Source organism: Eptesicus fuscus, chromosome 8 (genome assembly GCF_027574615.1).
Source record: "Eptesicus fuscus isolate TK198812 chromosome 8, DD_ASM_mEF_20220401, whole genome shotgun sequence".
In the NCBI taxonomy this organism is placed as follows: Eukaryota; Metazoa; Chordata; class Mammalia; order Chiroptera; family Vespertilionidae; genus Eptesicus; species Eptesicus fuscus.
Window position 1 is genome coordinate 86,457,306 of NC_072480.1, and position 16,877 is coordinate 86,474,182.

The following is a 16,877-nucleotide window of genomic DNA, read 5'->3' on the forward strand; positions in this document are numbered from 1 at the left end:
AATCTGTTATCTATCTATACAGCTATATTTAACCATTCTTTTGGGAAAAGGGAACAATATGTACAAGTGCATAGAACCCTACAGCTACTTAGTACATGTGGATCAATGGCATCAGTGTGGCACAGGGTTCCAAGTTAGAGAAAGAACTGGATCAGAACACTTGGACAAAAGCTGAAACACCTTATATGCCATTGTAAGGAGTCTGGACTTTATCCTGATGGCAACTGAAGAGCTTCATACAGGGTATAGTATGATCTTTTCTGTTTCAGAAAAATCACATGAGGAATAGTATAGAGAATGGATTTATGAAAAGGAGAATAAAATAATTTAAATAAAATGAAAAAAGGAAATGAGAATACATGTGCAAAGACAAAAGGCTGTTACCATTACAGTAAGAAGGTATACTACAGAAACAATGGAGTTGGGGCAGAAGGGAGGAATTTGAGACATGTGAAGAAAGTAGAATCAGTGGGATCTGGTCACCAAACTGATGTGGGGCAAAAGAGAAGTTTCTGGTTTGAAGTGACTGAGAAGACACTGATGTTATTATATGATGAGGAAATAACTGAATACATATCAGCACTTACCACTCTGTCTGGTACAGAATAAGCTGCCAATCAAGAAAACAACTAGTAATAATAGTAGTGACTATAATAGTAGTAGAGGTAGTAATTTCATTATTTACAGATAAAGTGACAGGGGAGATGATGAGACACTATTTAAATGTTTAATAGAGAGTGTTTGGCCCAGCTGGTGTGACTCAGTGGTTGAGTATCAACCCATGAACCAGGAGTTCAGGGTTCAATTCCCAGTCAGGGCACATGCCCGGGTTGGGGGCTCAATCCCTGGTAGGGGGCATGCAGGAGGCAGCTGATCAATGAGTCTGTCTCATCATTGATGTTCCTATTTCTCTTTCCCTCTCCCTTCCTCCCTGAAATCAATAAAATATATTTTTTTAAAAAGAAAGGAAGTGTTTGTTAGACACTTAGGTGGATTATCTGATAAGTAGTTGGATATATGAATCTGGAGCCAAAATATTGGGTTGGGCTATATATGGATTTAAGAACCACAATTTATAAGCAGCACTGGATCTCCTGGATGAGATTAACTCAGCCTGAGCCTCTTCATACAGTAATTTAAAAAGTCAGATCAAAGTATTCTTCATTTGAGAACTTGTTTCTGCATTGCTCATTCTACTCATGAAAGGACAAAAATATATCATCTTCTTGCCCAAACCATGAGAATCATGAGCTTAAAAAGAAGGTCTGGTGTCCCAATCCGGCACCAAGGCTAGAGCCCTCCCCCTGCCACCAGCAGGACTAGGGCCATCCAGCTGGAAGCCACGCTCTGCTCTCTGTGCTGGCCTCATCTATTTCCACAACAGTGAGATTATTAGAAACAAACCAGTCCCAAGTTTACATTTTTTTAAATTAATAAAAATTCATGGTAAAAATCTTCTTTATCATTTTATTCAAACAAATGACTGAAGTTTTCTTGCTTTATAAATTTACAGTCAGTGATTAATCGATTACTCATACTTTATAATTTCAAAGACAGGCCTGCAGAAACAACGGTATTTGCTTCTTGATGATGCCCATGACTACAAATAAATTAGTATTTAGACAGTAGAATGAAACAACCCAAAAAGGCAATGGAAGTAAAAAGATTTGAGGGAGAGAAACTTTCTCCTCCCTCTCATTAAGCTTTCTTACTCCTCTTTCAGACTGTCTGAAAGTTTCACAATTGACTTTCCAGGATTATTCTCCTTAGAACAACACTAAATAAAATGAGAGGAAAGGAAAGACAAGCTCCAGGAGCAGGAGCAGAAGTGGTTTGTAACTCGGGTCATTTCTGAGATGAGGACCAGATGCATTTGAAGGGACCATGAAAAGCATTTTAGTTCTGACTTCTCAGTTTGCCTATTAGAGAACTGAGACCTAAAGAAGTGAGATTATGTACCCCAAACCACACAGGTACTAAACTACAATCCTGGGAGTGGAAAAGAGTTCTGACTCTGAAGATGGGGCAGTTTTCATTTGTGAGTAAGCTGAGGAACTCCAAGTGTCTGTCCACAAGGATACTGTGGCCTACTGGGTGAGGCAAGATACATCCACATTCAGAAAATTTTAAAATACTTCAATTTAAAGCGCGCGCGCGCGCACACACACACACATACACACACACACACACACACACACACACACACACACGCCCTGGCCAGTGTGGCTCAGTTGGTGATATTACAAATTTCCCTTATGTTATCTTGTGTGTGTGTGTTTAAATATTTTTATTTATTTTAGAGAGAGAGAATGGGAGAGGGAGAGAGAGAAGCATTGTCCCATGCATGGAGAGGTCACCAGTTTGATTCCAGGTCAAGGCACATGCCTGGGTTGCAGGCTCAATCCCCAGTAGGGGGCGTACAGGAGGTAGCTAATGGATGCTTCTCTCTGTGTTCAAGAGCTAGTGTGAGTATTTCCAGCAGGATCATTACCAGGTCTGCCATGGAAGCAATGGGATCTGAGCTGACCCTGAAGAAGATTGGCATTTCCAGAGGCAGAAATAAGGAGGAAAGAGATCCAGGCAGAGGCAATGGCATAGGTACAAACAAGAGGACTAGGAGAGTGCATGGCCATTCATGGAACAACTGAGATGGACTGGATAAAACATTTTCCCATTCTTATAGTAAAAATGAGAAAGATTTAATTTGGACTAAGAAGGACATTGAATGTCAGGATCTAGAGTTAACTGTGACATATTCATTGAAAGTTTCTAAGCCAGGAAAGAATTCTAATAAAATTTAGTATTTTAGAATGACTCATGCCCCAGTGCCATGTTTAAAAGAAGGTGATTTGGAGCAGTGGACAGAATAGAAGCAGGGGAATGTTTTTCAAAAATGAAACATTAATGAATAAGTAAAATCAATTAAAAGATTCAGATACTAATACAAGTGTGATAAGGTGCCTTTCTGGAACACATCGATAGCAATATGAGTAGAAATACATATTCTTATGTATATGCAAGTTTACTCTTTTATTGGTTTTTATTAAGCTTTTATTTGTTGTAATTTTGTCACTTGGTGGATTCAGATTCAGGAGCCTAAATGCTGAATAGACACCTCTGTATTATTCTAAGAACTTTGGTCTCTTATTAATGACAGTATAATTAGGGGCACTAAATTTGAATAGAAAACAACAACATGAAAACTGCTCACCACCACTTCATACCCATTAGGATGGCTATTCTCAAAACAATAGAAAATAAAACACATTGGTGAGAATGTAGAGAAATTGGAACCTTTATGATTTGCTGGTGGAAATGTAAAATGGTTCAGTGAAAAAACAGTATGATGGTTCCTCAAAAGAGTAAACATAGAATTACAATCTGATCCAGCAATTCCACTTCTGGGCATATACCCAAAATAACTGAAAGCAGGGTCTGTTGTTGTTGCTGCTGCTGCTGCTGCTATTGTTGTTGTTGTTGTTAATCCTCATTCAAGGATATTTATTCCATTGACTTTTTAGAAAGAGTAGAAGCGGAGGAGGCAGAGAGAGAGAGGAAGAGAGAGAATAAGAGAGAGACATCAATGTGAGAAAGACACATCAATTGGTTGCCTCCTGCACATACCCTGACCCTGGCCAGGGATTGAACCTGCAACACAGGTATGTGCCCTTGACTGGGAATCAAGCCCAAGACCTTTCATTGCACAGGCTGGCCTATGTTCTAACCATGGAGCAATACGAGCCAGGAGGAAAGCAGGCTCTTGAATAGATATCTGTATACCCATCTTCATAGCAGTATTATTCACAATAGCCAAAAGGTGAAAGCAACCCGAGTGTCGTTTGACAGATGAATGGATAAACAAAATGTGGCTTGAACATACAACGGAATATTAATCAGTCTTGAAAAGGAAACTCTGACATATGCTAAAACATGGATGAATCTTGGACCTTATGCAAAATGAAATAAGCCAGTCACAAACAGGCAACTACTGCATTTTGCCACTTATGTGAGGTCCTTAGAATAGTCAAATTCATGGAGACAAAAGTAGAATGGTAGTTACCAGGGGCTGGGAGGAGGAAAGAATGAGGACTTCTTTGATGGGTATAGAGTTTCAGTTTGAAAGATAAAAACGTTCTGGAAAGGAACGATGATGATGGCTGCCCAACAATGTGAATATTTAATGGCAGTGAACTGCATACTTAAAAATGGTTAAATTGGTAAATGTTATGTTACCACAATTTGGGGGGAAATCTGCTCACCAGAATAAGACTACCTTCCAAAATGCTCTAGTTTTTATTAAAATCTTCAATCCTGTGAAAGAAAAGTTGCTAGTGCTTCTGAGGACCAGACGTGAGCAATCTAGGTGGATGGGAGAGAAGACAATGAAGGAAGAGCGTCTCAGAAGTGCCCTGGCTGCCAAAGAAGTAGAGAGCATGGGCAATTTCAAAGCGGTGACCTTTTGGTGCTGATGACAGGACAATGATGCTACCACTCTCCCTGGGAGTCACCAATGAGCCCTATTCACCAGAGTCACCTCCAAAGGGCAAAATCTAGAGACACATTCTGTTTAAAGCAAACACAGCCATCCTTCTCCCCCTCAGTAGGAAGCTACCAGGTTCTGTACAGAGGTGCAGCCAGCACACTCCCTACAGGAAGATAAAGTGCTGCCACTGATAGCACACCTTTGCCTGCGGTGTCTCCGGGGCCACTGGAAAGTGAAGGGAGAGGATCTCATTATTCATCCAAGCCCGAATGAGCATGTGCCATCCCACCTGCAGGTTAACCAAGAGCTGACGAGATGTTAAAAACAAAGGAGAAAAAGGCGAAAAGTAACTCATCCAAAATCTTGTTTTATTCCTTTTTTAGGGATAAGAGCAGTACTTTTCTATATTCACTTAAAAGAACTGAACTTATTGGGCTGAGATGGCTAACACCTGTGGGGGAGGTCCAGGAAGAGCATGGAATGCGAGTACTGAGATCTAGCATCATAATGAGTTGGAATGACTTGAGAATTGTTTTTCCCAGCCGGGGCTATAGACTACCCAGAATAAATAATGTCCATAAATAATGGAGGAAACAAATTTTAGGAAATTAAATAGCCTTTCTCTGAAGTCCAAAGGTCGAAGCAGAGATGATTCTGTCAGTGGTAAAAGGAGGAACTGATTCCCTGGTAAAATATGGCTCCAAATACTACTTCCTACGCATATTCGTCTCACCAAAGTACAGACCTGAAGAGACAGAATCAGGAAAGAGTTCTTCCTTTTCCTTCATAATTTAGCCTAAACAGTGATTGCCACTATCTAATGAGCTGGGGTGCTACAGTCAATTATTCATTTAATGAATTATTAAACAGGTATTTAATCTACACATAGCAATCAAGTTATAGGTGTGTAACAAAGAGGCATAAAAGATACAAACTCAATGAGTGGTAGTTATAACCACGCGGTTTTAGTTAGCCCCTCTGTGTTTTAGTTTCATTTGCGTTAATAGGAATTCCCAAGTTAGAGACAACATTTGGAATGACAGCATTACTGCCGTGGGCTTTCCACATTTAGCAAAGCAGAGGATGGTGCACCTCTCTCAGGCCTGGCCCCCATGCCCTGGGCTCCTGGGTACACCCACTACCTAGACTCTAGTGCCCTCACCCGGCATGTTCCCTTGTGCTGGGCTCAGTTCAGCTCACGTATTCTGGCAAAGCAGAGCAAAAAGAAAGAAATCAAGTCCATCCTCTAGATTCTCTGGGCCTGGCATTACCTCTGAAATCTGGCTACCAGCTCTGGAATCATGTGCCACCCAGAGCTGTTTTCTTACAGGTCCCAGCACACTGGGGCAGATGTCTACGCCAGGGTCTTGGGCTTTGGAGGGGAAACCTCTGAAGTGGAGATGAAGAGCAGGTTACCATCGCTGTCCTTATGAGATGGACAAAGAGTCTATCAGGAACAGAGAGACCATCCACATTCACAGTCTGGGGGTCTGAGACCTCCATTTTCTGTCATATTTGGACAGACAGCTGAATCCCAAGGGGTCAAGAGAAGGACTAGTTAGTGTGATGATGAACAGCAATCCTAAACTTCGGTCTCTTGCAAACTAAGATCCACTCATGCAACCACTCACAGGGAAATATGAAAGCCAACACCTGAGTTAGGAACTGACAGGCCTATCTCCCATATACCATCCAAGTGGTGAAACGAAATCTCTTCTCTTTGTTTTGTTTTAGTTATTATGGAAAACAAGATACAGATGTTACTAGGTCCTACTGGGGTGAACCAAGGTTAGGACCTAGTTTCCAAGGAAACTATTTGCCATAGAAAATATATCCTAGTTCTCTTAAAAAAAATAATAATAATAGTAATAACATCAATTACCACTTACATATGTCATCCAAGGATTCCTGGATGGCAAGTCTATATTGGAGGAATTGTTTCAGATCAATTGGATCTATGCCCAACCTCACCAAAATGTCTTTTATTTTATCTACTTCAATCTGTATGGGCCATTTGGGGATGGAGAACCAGGAGGAAAACTGCAGAAACAAGCCTGCCTCTCATGCACTAAACCAGTGGTCGGCAAACCACGGCTCACGAGCCACATGCGGCTCTTTGGCCCCTTGAGTGTGGCTCTTCCACAAAATACCACGGCCTGGGGGAGTCTATTTTGAAGAAGTGGCGTTAGAAGAAGTTTAAGTTTTAAAAATTTGGCTCTCAAAAGAAATTTCAATCGTTGTACTGCTGATATTTGACTCTGTTCACTAATGAGTTTGCCGACCTCTACACTAAACAATACGAAAACACAAGCTCTCTCTCAGTACAACTTACGTCTGTAGTCTATAAATTCTCAAATAAGTCAGCTTTAGATTTAAAAGTATGACAGGATATACGTATCACTACTCAGTTGTTCAAGTATTATAAAGTGACTGATATTGGGGGAAGTAGCTAGGTCATACATTCATTCATAATGTTACTTTAGTGGTATTGTTCTGTTATTTTATGATAACATAAGAGCACAAAGCCACAAGTACATGCACAAATTTAGAGCATTCGTATATGAATAGAAAACTGTCCACCACAGTCATTCTGTTATTTAAAAACAAGAACATTAAAAATTCCTTTTTTTTTTGAAAATTTTGAGTAAGGCATGTCACACTATTATTATTGCTAACAAATTGCATGAGTCAGTAAAACCCCTAAATTTTTAGCTTCTGTTTCCATTATACACTTCCACTGAGTATAACAATCAATGAATCCCTTCTACTATTACTCATTATGTACTTTTTGTTTTCATTATTATCACTTATTTCTATAAGGCTAATCAAAATACCCACTCAATCAGAGCTATCTATAGAGATCATCTTTTCGTGTCATTTGAGCAATGTCCAAAACAACCAAACAAAACCACCAACTATTGCAAAGTACTAAGGGCAGATGAGAGTTTGAGGATCTCTGGACATCTAGCCAGTTCACATATTGTCACCAATATTTTTAAAAATAGGTTTTAAAAGATGTTACATTTATAACTGAGAAAAAAATAACAGGAAAAAAAGGGGCATTGAAGCAAAGATTTCCTGGACAATGAATAGATTACATTTGACAAGGGCATTAACCCACCCAATCACGTCTTTTGCTCTCATTTGCTATAAATACACAGGCCAGCAGGAACACAGCTCATTGTTTTGACCCTCCGTGCTGTGTAAGCTTCCCAGTCTTACCTAATACATTAAGACATATGGTAAAGCACTCCTGGATTCAGAGGATTTATAGATCTCCCACAATGGATGAGAACTATCCCCTAGTGCTTGTCAAAGAGTCTAATTCAGATACTTACATTCTCCTTTTAAAATGTTTTTATTTTAAGGGGTTGTTTTCCCAAGTGATCTATCTGGGTTTCATTTTTTAAACATAAATATTAAAAAATACAGTTCCTATCCTCAACAGAAAGAAGTGTTTTAAATATAGTATAGGTTTTTTAAAGTAATATTTATACAGTTTAAAGAGAGCAGTCACAAACACTTGGGAAATAAAATTTACATGTGTATTTATGAAATAAAACCAGTCAAGCTGCATCTGTTCCTATTGCTACTTCCTTAATATAGATTTTATTAAAAATAATTTTCTTTAATGCTGGCTGGGAAATCTCTACAGCATTTTTCTCATTTTCATAACACCATAAGGTCAGCACTTTTGATTAAATAGTTATTGGGGATATTAGAAAAAAACAGTGCTATTTATCATAAATATTTGATAAACATGATTACATTATCAATACACTCAATATTATATGATATACCAAATATTTATATTGCCTTATAAAAACACAATTGACATACAAATCTGTATAGCCCAATTATAGATGTTATTCAGCATCAGTAATTGTACTCCTTTTTGGAAATTAGCTTCTGCCTAGTATAACAGCAATGCTTTGAAAACTAAAAACACAGCACTTCAAACAATGATTTGAGTAACAGAAATTTAATTGAACAGGAAGTTATTTTGCAGTATGATGCATATAAAACCTAGAAACATTTCTTAGCTTGTTCGGTGAATAGTAAAAACAAACAAACAAACAAAAAACACGAAGGCTGGCAAGAATTTAAATAACTGTAAAGTAAATGTTATTTACACAAACTTCAACTATAAAGCAAAGAAGCTATGGAATTCTGTGATGTTTTCTAAAATATACCGGTACTAAACAGTTTCTGCTTCAAAAGATCCTTTTTTTTTTTTTTTTTTTTTTCAGAGAAGAGCTTCTTTTTTACAGTCACTATTTAGCTTAGAAAGTGGAAAAAAGACAAAAATACTCAGGGAAGATTTCTGTGAACTCAACGCTAAAGCTAATCTGTTGCATGTGTGGTTTCTACACTAGTGAGCAACTTGTAGGAAACAACACTGCAGCTGAATGCATGAGAGCTGGAAACTGTTCCCCTGGGCGTGAGATCACAAAATGACTTTGCCTAACATCATGGCTCAGGCAGGAACAAAACCATCACGCCCCCAGGGCAGCCTCATGTTGTTAGATAAGAACCCTCTGCTCCATCACTGTCCTTGAAATCCTGTGCGCACGGAAGCAGCTGAACCAGGACAAATCAGCCCTTATTCTCTCTGTATATGCCCCCCCCCCCCCACCACACACACACACACACACAACCACTTGTTTGTGTTCCTTTGCCTGGCAGGTTCTGAATGACATTGTTAACTGTGACCACACAACTGGATGAAATGACAAGTTTTCACACACTTTTACACCCAACGTTTCAAGTATGGATTTACTGAGTTTACATTACACATAATAGCTTACACTATTTACTTTTATCTTATACTGTCACAATAACTACTATGGCCATAAAAATTCAAGAGAAACTTTTAGCATGATTTCAGTTAGTCCTTAGCTACATCTATGAGTTAATGTTTCAAGCAATATCCTACTTTAAAGTACATAACGCTAAAATCAACAAACATACACAATAATTACACAAACCTAGAGCAGTAACCTCATAATTTCCTAATCTACTCAATTACACACAGGAGATTTCTAGTTCATTTAAACACACACACACACACACACACACACACACACACACACACCTGCTATGCATAGCATGCCACAACTTAGAACTGTGTTTCATTTGACTGGCAGATAAAAGGGCAAAATTACCTTCAGTGAAGCTTTTCACCTTAGAAGCACATAAACAGGATAGTATTTCTCCAGACAACATGATTTTTCCATTTCCAAACATCCTCTAGACACTTTAAGAACTTTACCCCTGAAGCCTGGCACGTATTTCCAGTAAAAAGGCAAACAAACCAACATTGTTGCTAACCTAGTAAAGACCCTCAATCCTCAGCATCCTCACCAACTATAATCCCCTTTATATTAACTTCCCACCATGGATAGTAAATGATTCACAACTCATATGGCTTGGGGTAAAGGCACAATCCTTCCTGTATTACATACAATAAAACGTCAAAATCGGACCACGGCATGGCTTCAAAAGGTTTGTTTCCGATTCTATCACAGAATAACATATGCTGCAGTACAAGGGTGTGGAGCTTTTGTGTTCCCTAATAAGAAACTCCCAGCAGAGCATTTCCCATGTTTTACAGTGACATCTACCAGCCAGACCCAGGGAATCCCAACATAAACTCAGCTTCCTTCAGCACCACCGTCTGAGAACAGCTTCTGTCCACACAGTGGTGCAGTCCCAGCAGGTCTGTGGCACCCAACAAGCACTGTTAAGATAAGGAAAGGGTGGGTGAGCAATACCCTTTCCCGTCTTTAAAACCAAATCATTCGATATTAATTAACTGCAGGATATAAGCACCACAAATGCCAGCCAGAAAGTTAAATAATTGCCCATCCCAGGTACATACATGTAAAGGAACTGACACACGTTGCCTCTCAGGCAGACTGACCATGGCTTGATGCTGAGTTTTGTAAAAAGTCAGTGAACCCAACCATCCCTTAGACACATAAAGACTCAGGGAGAACGCTCTTATGCATATTAGAATGTGTGATGTGTAATCGTGTAAATTTTTTAGAAGAAGCCCCCCTGTTATGTTTTAGTGATGATGTGATCATCAGGAAATCATACAGATATTTAGAACCTAGAAATTATTTTATAGATGCAATGCTACCTCAGAAATGTCATTACATTACCAGCTAATTGCTCACACCTGATCATATTAAGGAGCCCTGGAAAGAACACTTTCTGGTGGTCTCAAAAGGTCTGGGAAATAGTCTGCTAAACTTGTCTTCCAAAATTCTTCAGGGCCTACACGTGTAGCTCCATAATTACATTCATCTGTTCTGATTCACTCAAGTGCCAAAATACACTCCAAACCAAAATATTGTGAAAACAAAAGTGCTTGAAATTATTTCAGAGAAAAAAAATCCAACTTTATTACTACTTCTCACCTACACACATTCAAAAGATACAGACTATCTGTTGGACATCGCGTTCACCACAAGCTGCCACATTTACAGGAATCTCAGCGCGCTGTCCTTTCCCTGTAGGGCTCTCCGCAGACACAAGCCCCTGACCCCTGAGGACTCCAAGGGAAGGCAAGGTGTTAAAACCCTATTGGACTCAGCCTTCCTCCCTCAGAGGAAAAGCACCACAAAAGCAGCCCACAGGCAGCAGTTCCTAACCAAAGCCAAGTTCAGTACTGCACTCAGGAGAAAGCAATGAGTCCTTTCCATTCTGCTGGGTGACGGAAACCAAGGGATTAAAAAGTTTCAGGTGGCCCCCACCGAGGACCAAACTTGGGACTTTCCCCAATGGCAAAGCCTAGAAAACAGGAAGCCAGAGAAAGGGGCTGGCTGAGGTTCGCTTAGATAAGTCTGCAGCCCCGAAACTGAACTTGGCAAGACCGCCTCTGCTTCGCAGCCGTCGAACCCCGGGAGCGCGCGCCCCCCGCGCCCCGCTCGCCACCTCCCCGCGAGGCCCGGCCGGAGCACGCCCCGGGGGGGGCGCAGGACTTACCGCACCGCTTGCACAGCACCCTGCTGACCTCCTTCTTGAGGTTCCGGCCCGTCTCCAGAGGGGGGAAGGATGCTCGGAAGGCGGCCGGCGGCCGGCTGCTGCTGTTGGCGTCGGGCTCCATGAAGAAGATGTACCTGCTGTCCTCCTTGAGCCTCCCGCAGGAGGGGAAGGCGGGGTGGCCCCAGGCGCCCAGGCGCACGGTGAGCAGCGAGTCCTTCTTCAAGCCCCCGGCTTTCACTGCCCAGACCTGGTGCACCTTCACCAGATAGGGCGCCTCGTCCCCGGGGTCTCCGACGCTGGGCGCCGGGGCGGTTGGCCAGGAGGGCACGGTCCCGTTGGCGGTGGTCAGCGCGTCCTGGGCGGACGGCCCCAGCGCTCCGGGGCCGGCGGCTGGCAGCTGACGCTCGGCGCCCCACGCCCCTGCCTCGCCCGCCGCCGCCTGCCTGTCGAGTGCCCCCTGCTGCCGCCGCGGCGAGTGCACCTTTCCCTCGATCACCACCGCGGCGCGCTGAGCCAGCTCCTGCACCGAGCCCACGCTGGGCGGGGACGAGTAGCACACCGAGGCCCCCGCGGGAGCCGCCTCGTCGCCGGCGGCCGCCCCCGGCGCCAGGGCCGCGGTCCACAGCAGCAGCAGCAGCAGCAGAAGCGGCGGCGGCGGCGGCGGGCGGGCGGCGGGGCCTGGGCGCGGGGCCCAAGGGCCGGCACCCCCGGAGCGGTGCGGGGCGCGTCGCCATCTCATGGTGTGAGGCGCGTGCGGGCTCCGGGCTGTCGGTCCGGATGGTGCCTGCCTCTCTCACGCTGCCTCCCTTTTCCTCTCTCCTCCCGCCCTTACCCTCCTCCTTTTATTTATTTATTGGGGGGTGGGGGTGTAGGAGAGTTGTTTATGGGAGCTGGAGGAGGAGGAAGAGGAGGAGGAGGAGGAAAGGCGGAGGAGGTGGATGGAACCGCAGAAAGGCGAAGAGGTATAAGGGCAAAAAATAAAAAGATAAAATAAAAATAAAGCAAAATGGGAAGAAGAAAAAAAAAAAAAGCCGCTGCCACCGCCTGGGTTGCTGGGAGTGACAGGTCCTCCCCGCGCCGCCGCCGCCGCCGCCGCCGCCGCCGCGCCCGAGCCCTGCTGTCGGGGCTGCTGTCACAGGAGGAGGACGTGGAGGTGGAGGCGCCGCTCCGCGGGTACCAGTCCTTTGTGCGAAGTGATGCTGCGGCGGATGCTGAGGCTGCGAGCGAGCGGCTGGGCGAGCGCGCGAGGCAGAGCGCCCCGGAGGCGGAGTTGCGTGCCCGGGCACCGCCGGGGGGCCGCGGCGGCAGCGCCCCGCGCCCCGCCAGCCTGGGTACCTGCGCGGCGAACGCGCCCCGCGCCCGCCGGCCCCATGCCTGCCGAGGCCGGAGTCGGTCCTCCGCGGTCCTCCCCTTCCCCGCGCGCCTCCTCCCTCTCCGCCGCCCCGACTGCTGCAATGGGAAGGCCGGGCGGCGACCAGGCTGCAGTCCGAGTGGGCTGCGCAGATTTGCTGGGGAGCCAGAGGTGACGCTTGGGCGAGCCGGCACCTGTTAGCCGGCGCTGGACGCCTGGGCGCGCGGGGGGAGGGGGGGGGTGGGAGCCGACCGGAAAGGGGAGACACGGGCGATGCGGGTCCTCGCTTCGGAAAAGTTTTGGGAGAACTGGTTACGGGAGAGGCGAAGGGAGCCACATGTTCAGAGGAGACTAGCAGCAATTAAGCAACTTTGGCTCCCGCTCGCTCTCCCGCAGGCGAAGGCGCGCGCGGCGAGCACTCCAGGCCTGACGCTGCTCTCGCTCCCTTCTCCTGTGACACTTGCGTCGTGGTTACCCTCGCCTTTCCTCCCGGTGAAATCCCTTGCTCACCGAGGCTTTGTGACGTGTGGTGCTGCTGCCATGAGCATTGTTGCTCAATAAGGCCAGTTTTGTGTCAACTTGATGGCACTTTGTCAACTCGTCCTTTTTTAAAAAAAATATATGAAAAGAAATGAAAGAGGTTTCTGTGGCTACTGGAACAGAAGGTCCCAGCCATGAAGAGCTGTAGGTTAAATGTTATTCTGAATGCCACCCCCCCCCCAACTCCACCCCGCTCCAGCGGTCCCCCGTCCCCTTCTCCACTACCTGTCCTGCAAAATTTAAGGAGCTACTTTTAAAGCAAGAATCCATCGTCTCCCAGGGGTGTTCTTTCCAAGCAAGTACCACTCAACAGAAAGAGAACACTCTTGGGTGGAGGGGGGCAAAGAGGGGTGAAGTGGGGGACATCTGTAATACTGTCAACAATACGTTTTGAAAAAAAAACACATTTTTAGCATTTAAAGGAAAATATTTCTCTCAGGCTCTTTTATGGTGAAAAAATATATTCAACAGTCTAATAAAACTGGTTGAAGTTGTTATTCAATGGCCACTGAGAGCAGGCTGACAGCTGGGGCTAGGGGTGGAGGACTAGAGGGGATGAAGGGATTGAGCAAAAAAGAGAGAAAGAGCTCATGACAACACTGATAACAGTGTGGTGATGGGGGGGGGGTGGAAGAGGGTGGGGTGGAGAAGGAAGATGGTATAGGGGGATAAATGGTGATGGAAAAAAAGAAAAGAAGGAAAAAAACAAATCACTGTACATTTTCTTTTGTGAAAACACAGCCTGCATTTTTTAGTACAAAAAAAATAACCCTAAAAGTTGTTTGAGAAATATTGAACTTAAATAGCAAAAAGAAAAAGTCATTTTGCATTTCCCATGTTTCTTAAATAACTATCCTGTCTGCTAACACACAATATAAAGAGTAATTGTGAAAAACAGACCTTTTCATAGACTGCTAACGTCCCATTGAGAATATCCTGTTGGCATTGGGTAATCATAGGCGCAGCTGCAGTAGCAGGATCTGCTATGCCTGTTGTTTCACACTATTGCGCCTTACCCACCCAGTGAGAGAGCTTGTCAAAAGGATTGTATTCCCTAACGCATTCCCAAGTCAGCAAGTCCCCTTACAGAGCGGCAGGTGACATCTGAATGCTTCTGTGACATAGGGCCACTTCAAGGTTCACAGCAACCTCTTCCTGTGCGCATTTTGAGGGACTTGAAACAAAAATGTACTCAGTCCTTTGCATTACACACTCATCAGAATTCAAAATTCTGGCCACATTGCTTGTCTTGCCAAGACCTTACAATTGCAGCTGCAAGAAAAACATACTGTCCTCTAACAGTTGTTTCTATGCACTGTGTCTCCTCTGGGCAAGTGTATCCAAGACGCCACGGTCTCACTTGAGAATGCGTCTCTCTCTGTCAGGTCTCCACCTGACCACCGCTGTGGAGGTGGGGGAGGAACTTTCAAAGCATTGCTTTCTTTTCCCGGTAAGTGTGGGAGATTGCTCCTGCTCTGAGCTCAGGTGCCAGGACTCACCAATTTGTAAAAGGCATGGTACCTTTGAAAGCTACTCTCTCCACTTCAAGCTTGAACAAAAAAATGTCATTGAATATTGAAGTTTGGAAATATTTCTTAGATATTTCAGCAAACTCACTGAAACTCAAAGACTAACAGATCACAGTAAACAGTTTGAAACAATGTGGTACCATAGCAGTGACCTGTGAGAATAACGTCCTTTTTTCTCCTCTGGAGAGAACAGTTTATGTGGGAGAAAGACTGCACCTTTATATGAAAAAAAAAAAAAAAAAAGTAGTCCTCTGGAAGCCACATCTCTAGAAATCATAATGGGAGTTTTTCATGTTTGAATTCATTTAGAACCCAGTCACATTCCTGTTGACTCTTGTCACCATGGATACCCATGGCAGGCTACCCATCTCTCCTCATTTTTCCATAAGTTCACCTTTTGGTTTCAACAAAACCAATGGTTTTCTTCTCCTTCTCACTCATGGTCTCTTCCGTCAGACGAATACGTTTTTCATCCTTCTCTATGTCACGACGCACGTCCACAATCTGGAGAACGTTGTGGTTTGCACTCAGTTCCAGCGCACCAATGTTTATATGAACATAGTCTTTCAGGAAATCTTCAGCAAGCTGTCTTCTTTTGGCCAAGTTGCACTCTACCTTAGCGTTTGCCTGTCAGGTCTTAATCTGACCCACAATTTTCCTTATTTGGGTTCACAGCCCAAATCAAGCATTCTACCTGCTTCATCAAGGACAAGGTAGGTGGTGGTTCTCAGATTGGTTTTCCTACACTCTAAGAAGTCAGTCAGTCTTCCAGGTATTGCAATACAGATTTCCACACCTGTCTCCAAATCACGTACCAGGTATCTGTGGTCCCTTGCGAGCACCACCAGAGATGCAAGTAGACATCAATCAGCATGAGAATCCAGCAACTACTTGTTGCACCTGTTAGGCCAGTTCCCAAGTCGGTGCCAGCGCCAAGCAAATAGGCCCATCACCTCTCTCTAGGAATGGCTGATGATGGATGTGCACACTGGAAATAAGACAATGTTTTCCCAGATCCACCCTGTGCTGTTCCAACCATATCCAATCCACTTTGAGCAACTGGCCATCCCTGAGCTTGAATAGCAGGGCTTTAGTACAGTTCTGTCTTGCAATCACGTCCATGACATTTTGCAGGGAAGTTTGCTTCATAAAAATTCAGAACTGGCTTGGGGCAGTGTGACCTCTAACTGTAATTTCCTTCCTTCTGTATGTCTCCACCTCTTGTACCGTGCACCTAGCCAAATCAGGGTGTTCTTGATTAAAATTCTTCTCAAATTTGGGCAGCTCATCAAGATTCCACTTCCTTTTAACTAGTTTCTCCCCAGGGTTCCCAAATTTATTTCCTGATGGAGGCCCTGCCCTACTTCCTCCAAATCAAGGTGCACTAAACCCTGGATCCAACCAGGATCTCGGCAACTCAAATACCCTGACATGGTGTCAAATGCTCGCAGCTGGCAGTGAACCAAGTGGAAAGAATCCCTACAAGGAGTCATTGGAGGTGGTTTTGGTGACAGCTAAGCCTTGCTGGGGAGGCAGGGGTGAATGTGCGGTGGTGACAGGAGCCTGAGATGCTCACCTAGAGACGTGTGGAAATGAATGAGGTTCATAATATTCTTTATACTGAGATTCTACAAGTCACCTCTAGCAGTTTCTTGAAAGTATGCCACATGAGTTTTAGATTATGTAAAAAATAAAAGCAGATTATAAGCCACAAAGATCTTTTATTGTTTTCTTGGCATGAAATAGGTGGCTAGAAAACAACGTCCCATTCTCGCCAAGTCCAGCTTGAAGGGATGGGTCCTGAAGCGCACTGTTTCAACATTCAGGGATTCCTATTTCTGATGCCCTGATGAAGTACTTTCAAGAGATTATCACCCCAGAGCAGTACAGGTCTGGCCTCCAGTCATGTTCTCTTGAACATTGGTGCTCCTAGTGATTCATTGAAAGAAAGTGGTCAAACATCCAATCCTACAGGTGTCTT

At 44.1% G+C, this 16,877-nt stretch overlaps 1 protein-coding gene and 1 pseudogene across 1 annotated transcript in view; both read right to left on the reverse strand.

Moving 5' to 3' along the window:
* Positions 1-12,215, reverse strand: part of NRG1 (neuregulin 1) — a 993,276-nt gene extending 981,061 nt beyond the window's left edge. The window contains exon 1 of the mRNA XM_054720058.1: positions 11,477-12,215. Coding sequence (XP_054576033.1) covers positions 11,477-12,215 — 739 coding nt within the window. The remainder of the gene's footprint in view (positions 1-11,476) is intronic.
* Positions 12,216-15,005: 2,790 nt separating this feature from the next.
* Positions 15,006-16,329, reverse strand: LOC103290341 (probable ATP-dependent RNA helicase DDX5; annotated as a pseudogene).
* Positions 16,330-16,877: the final 548 nt, after the last annotated feature.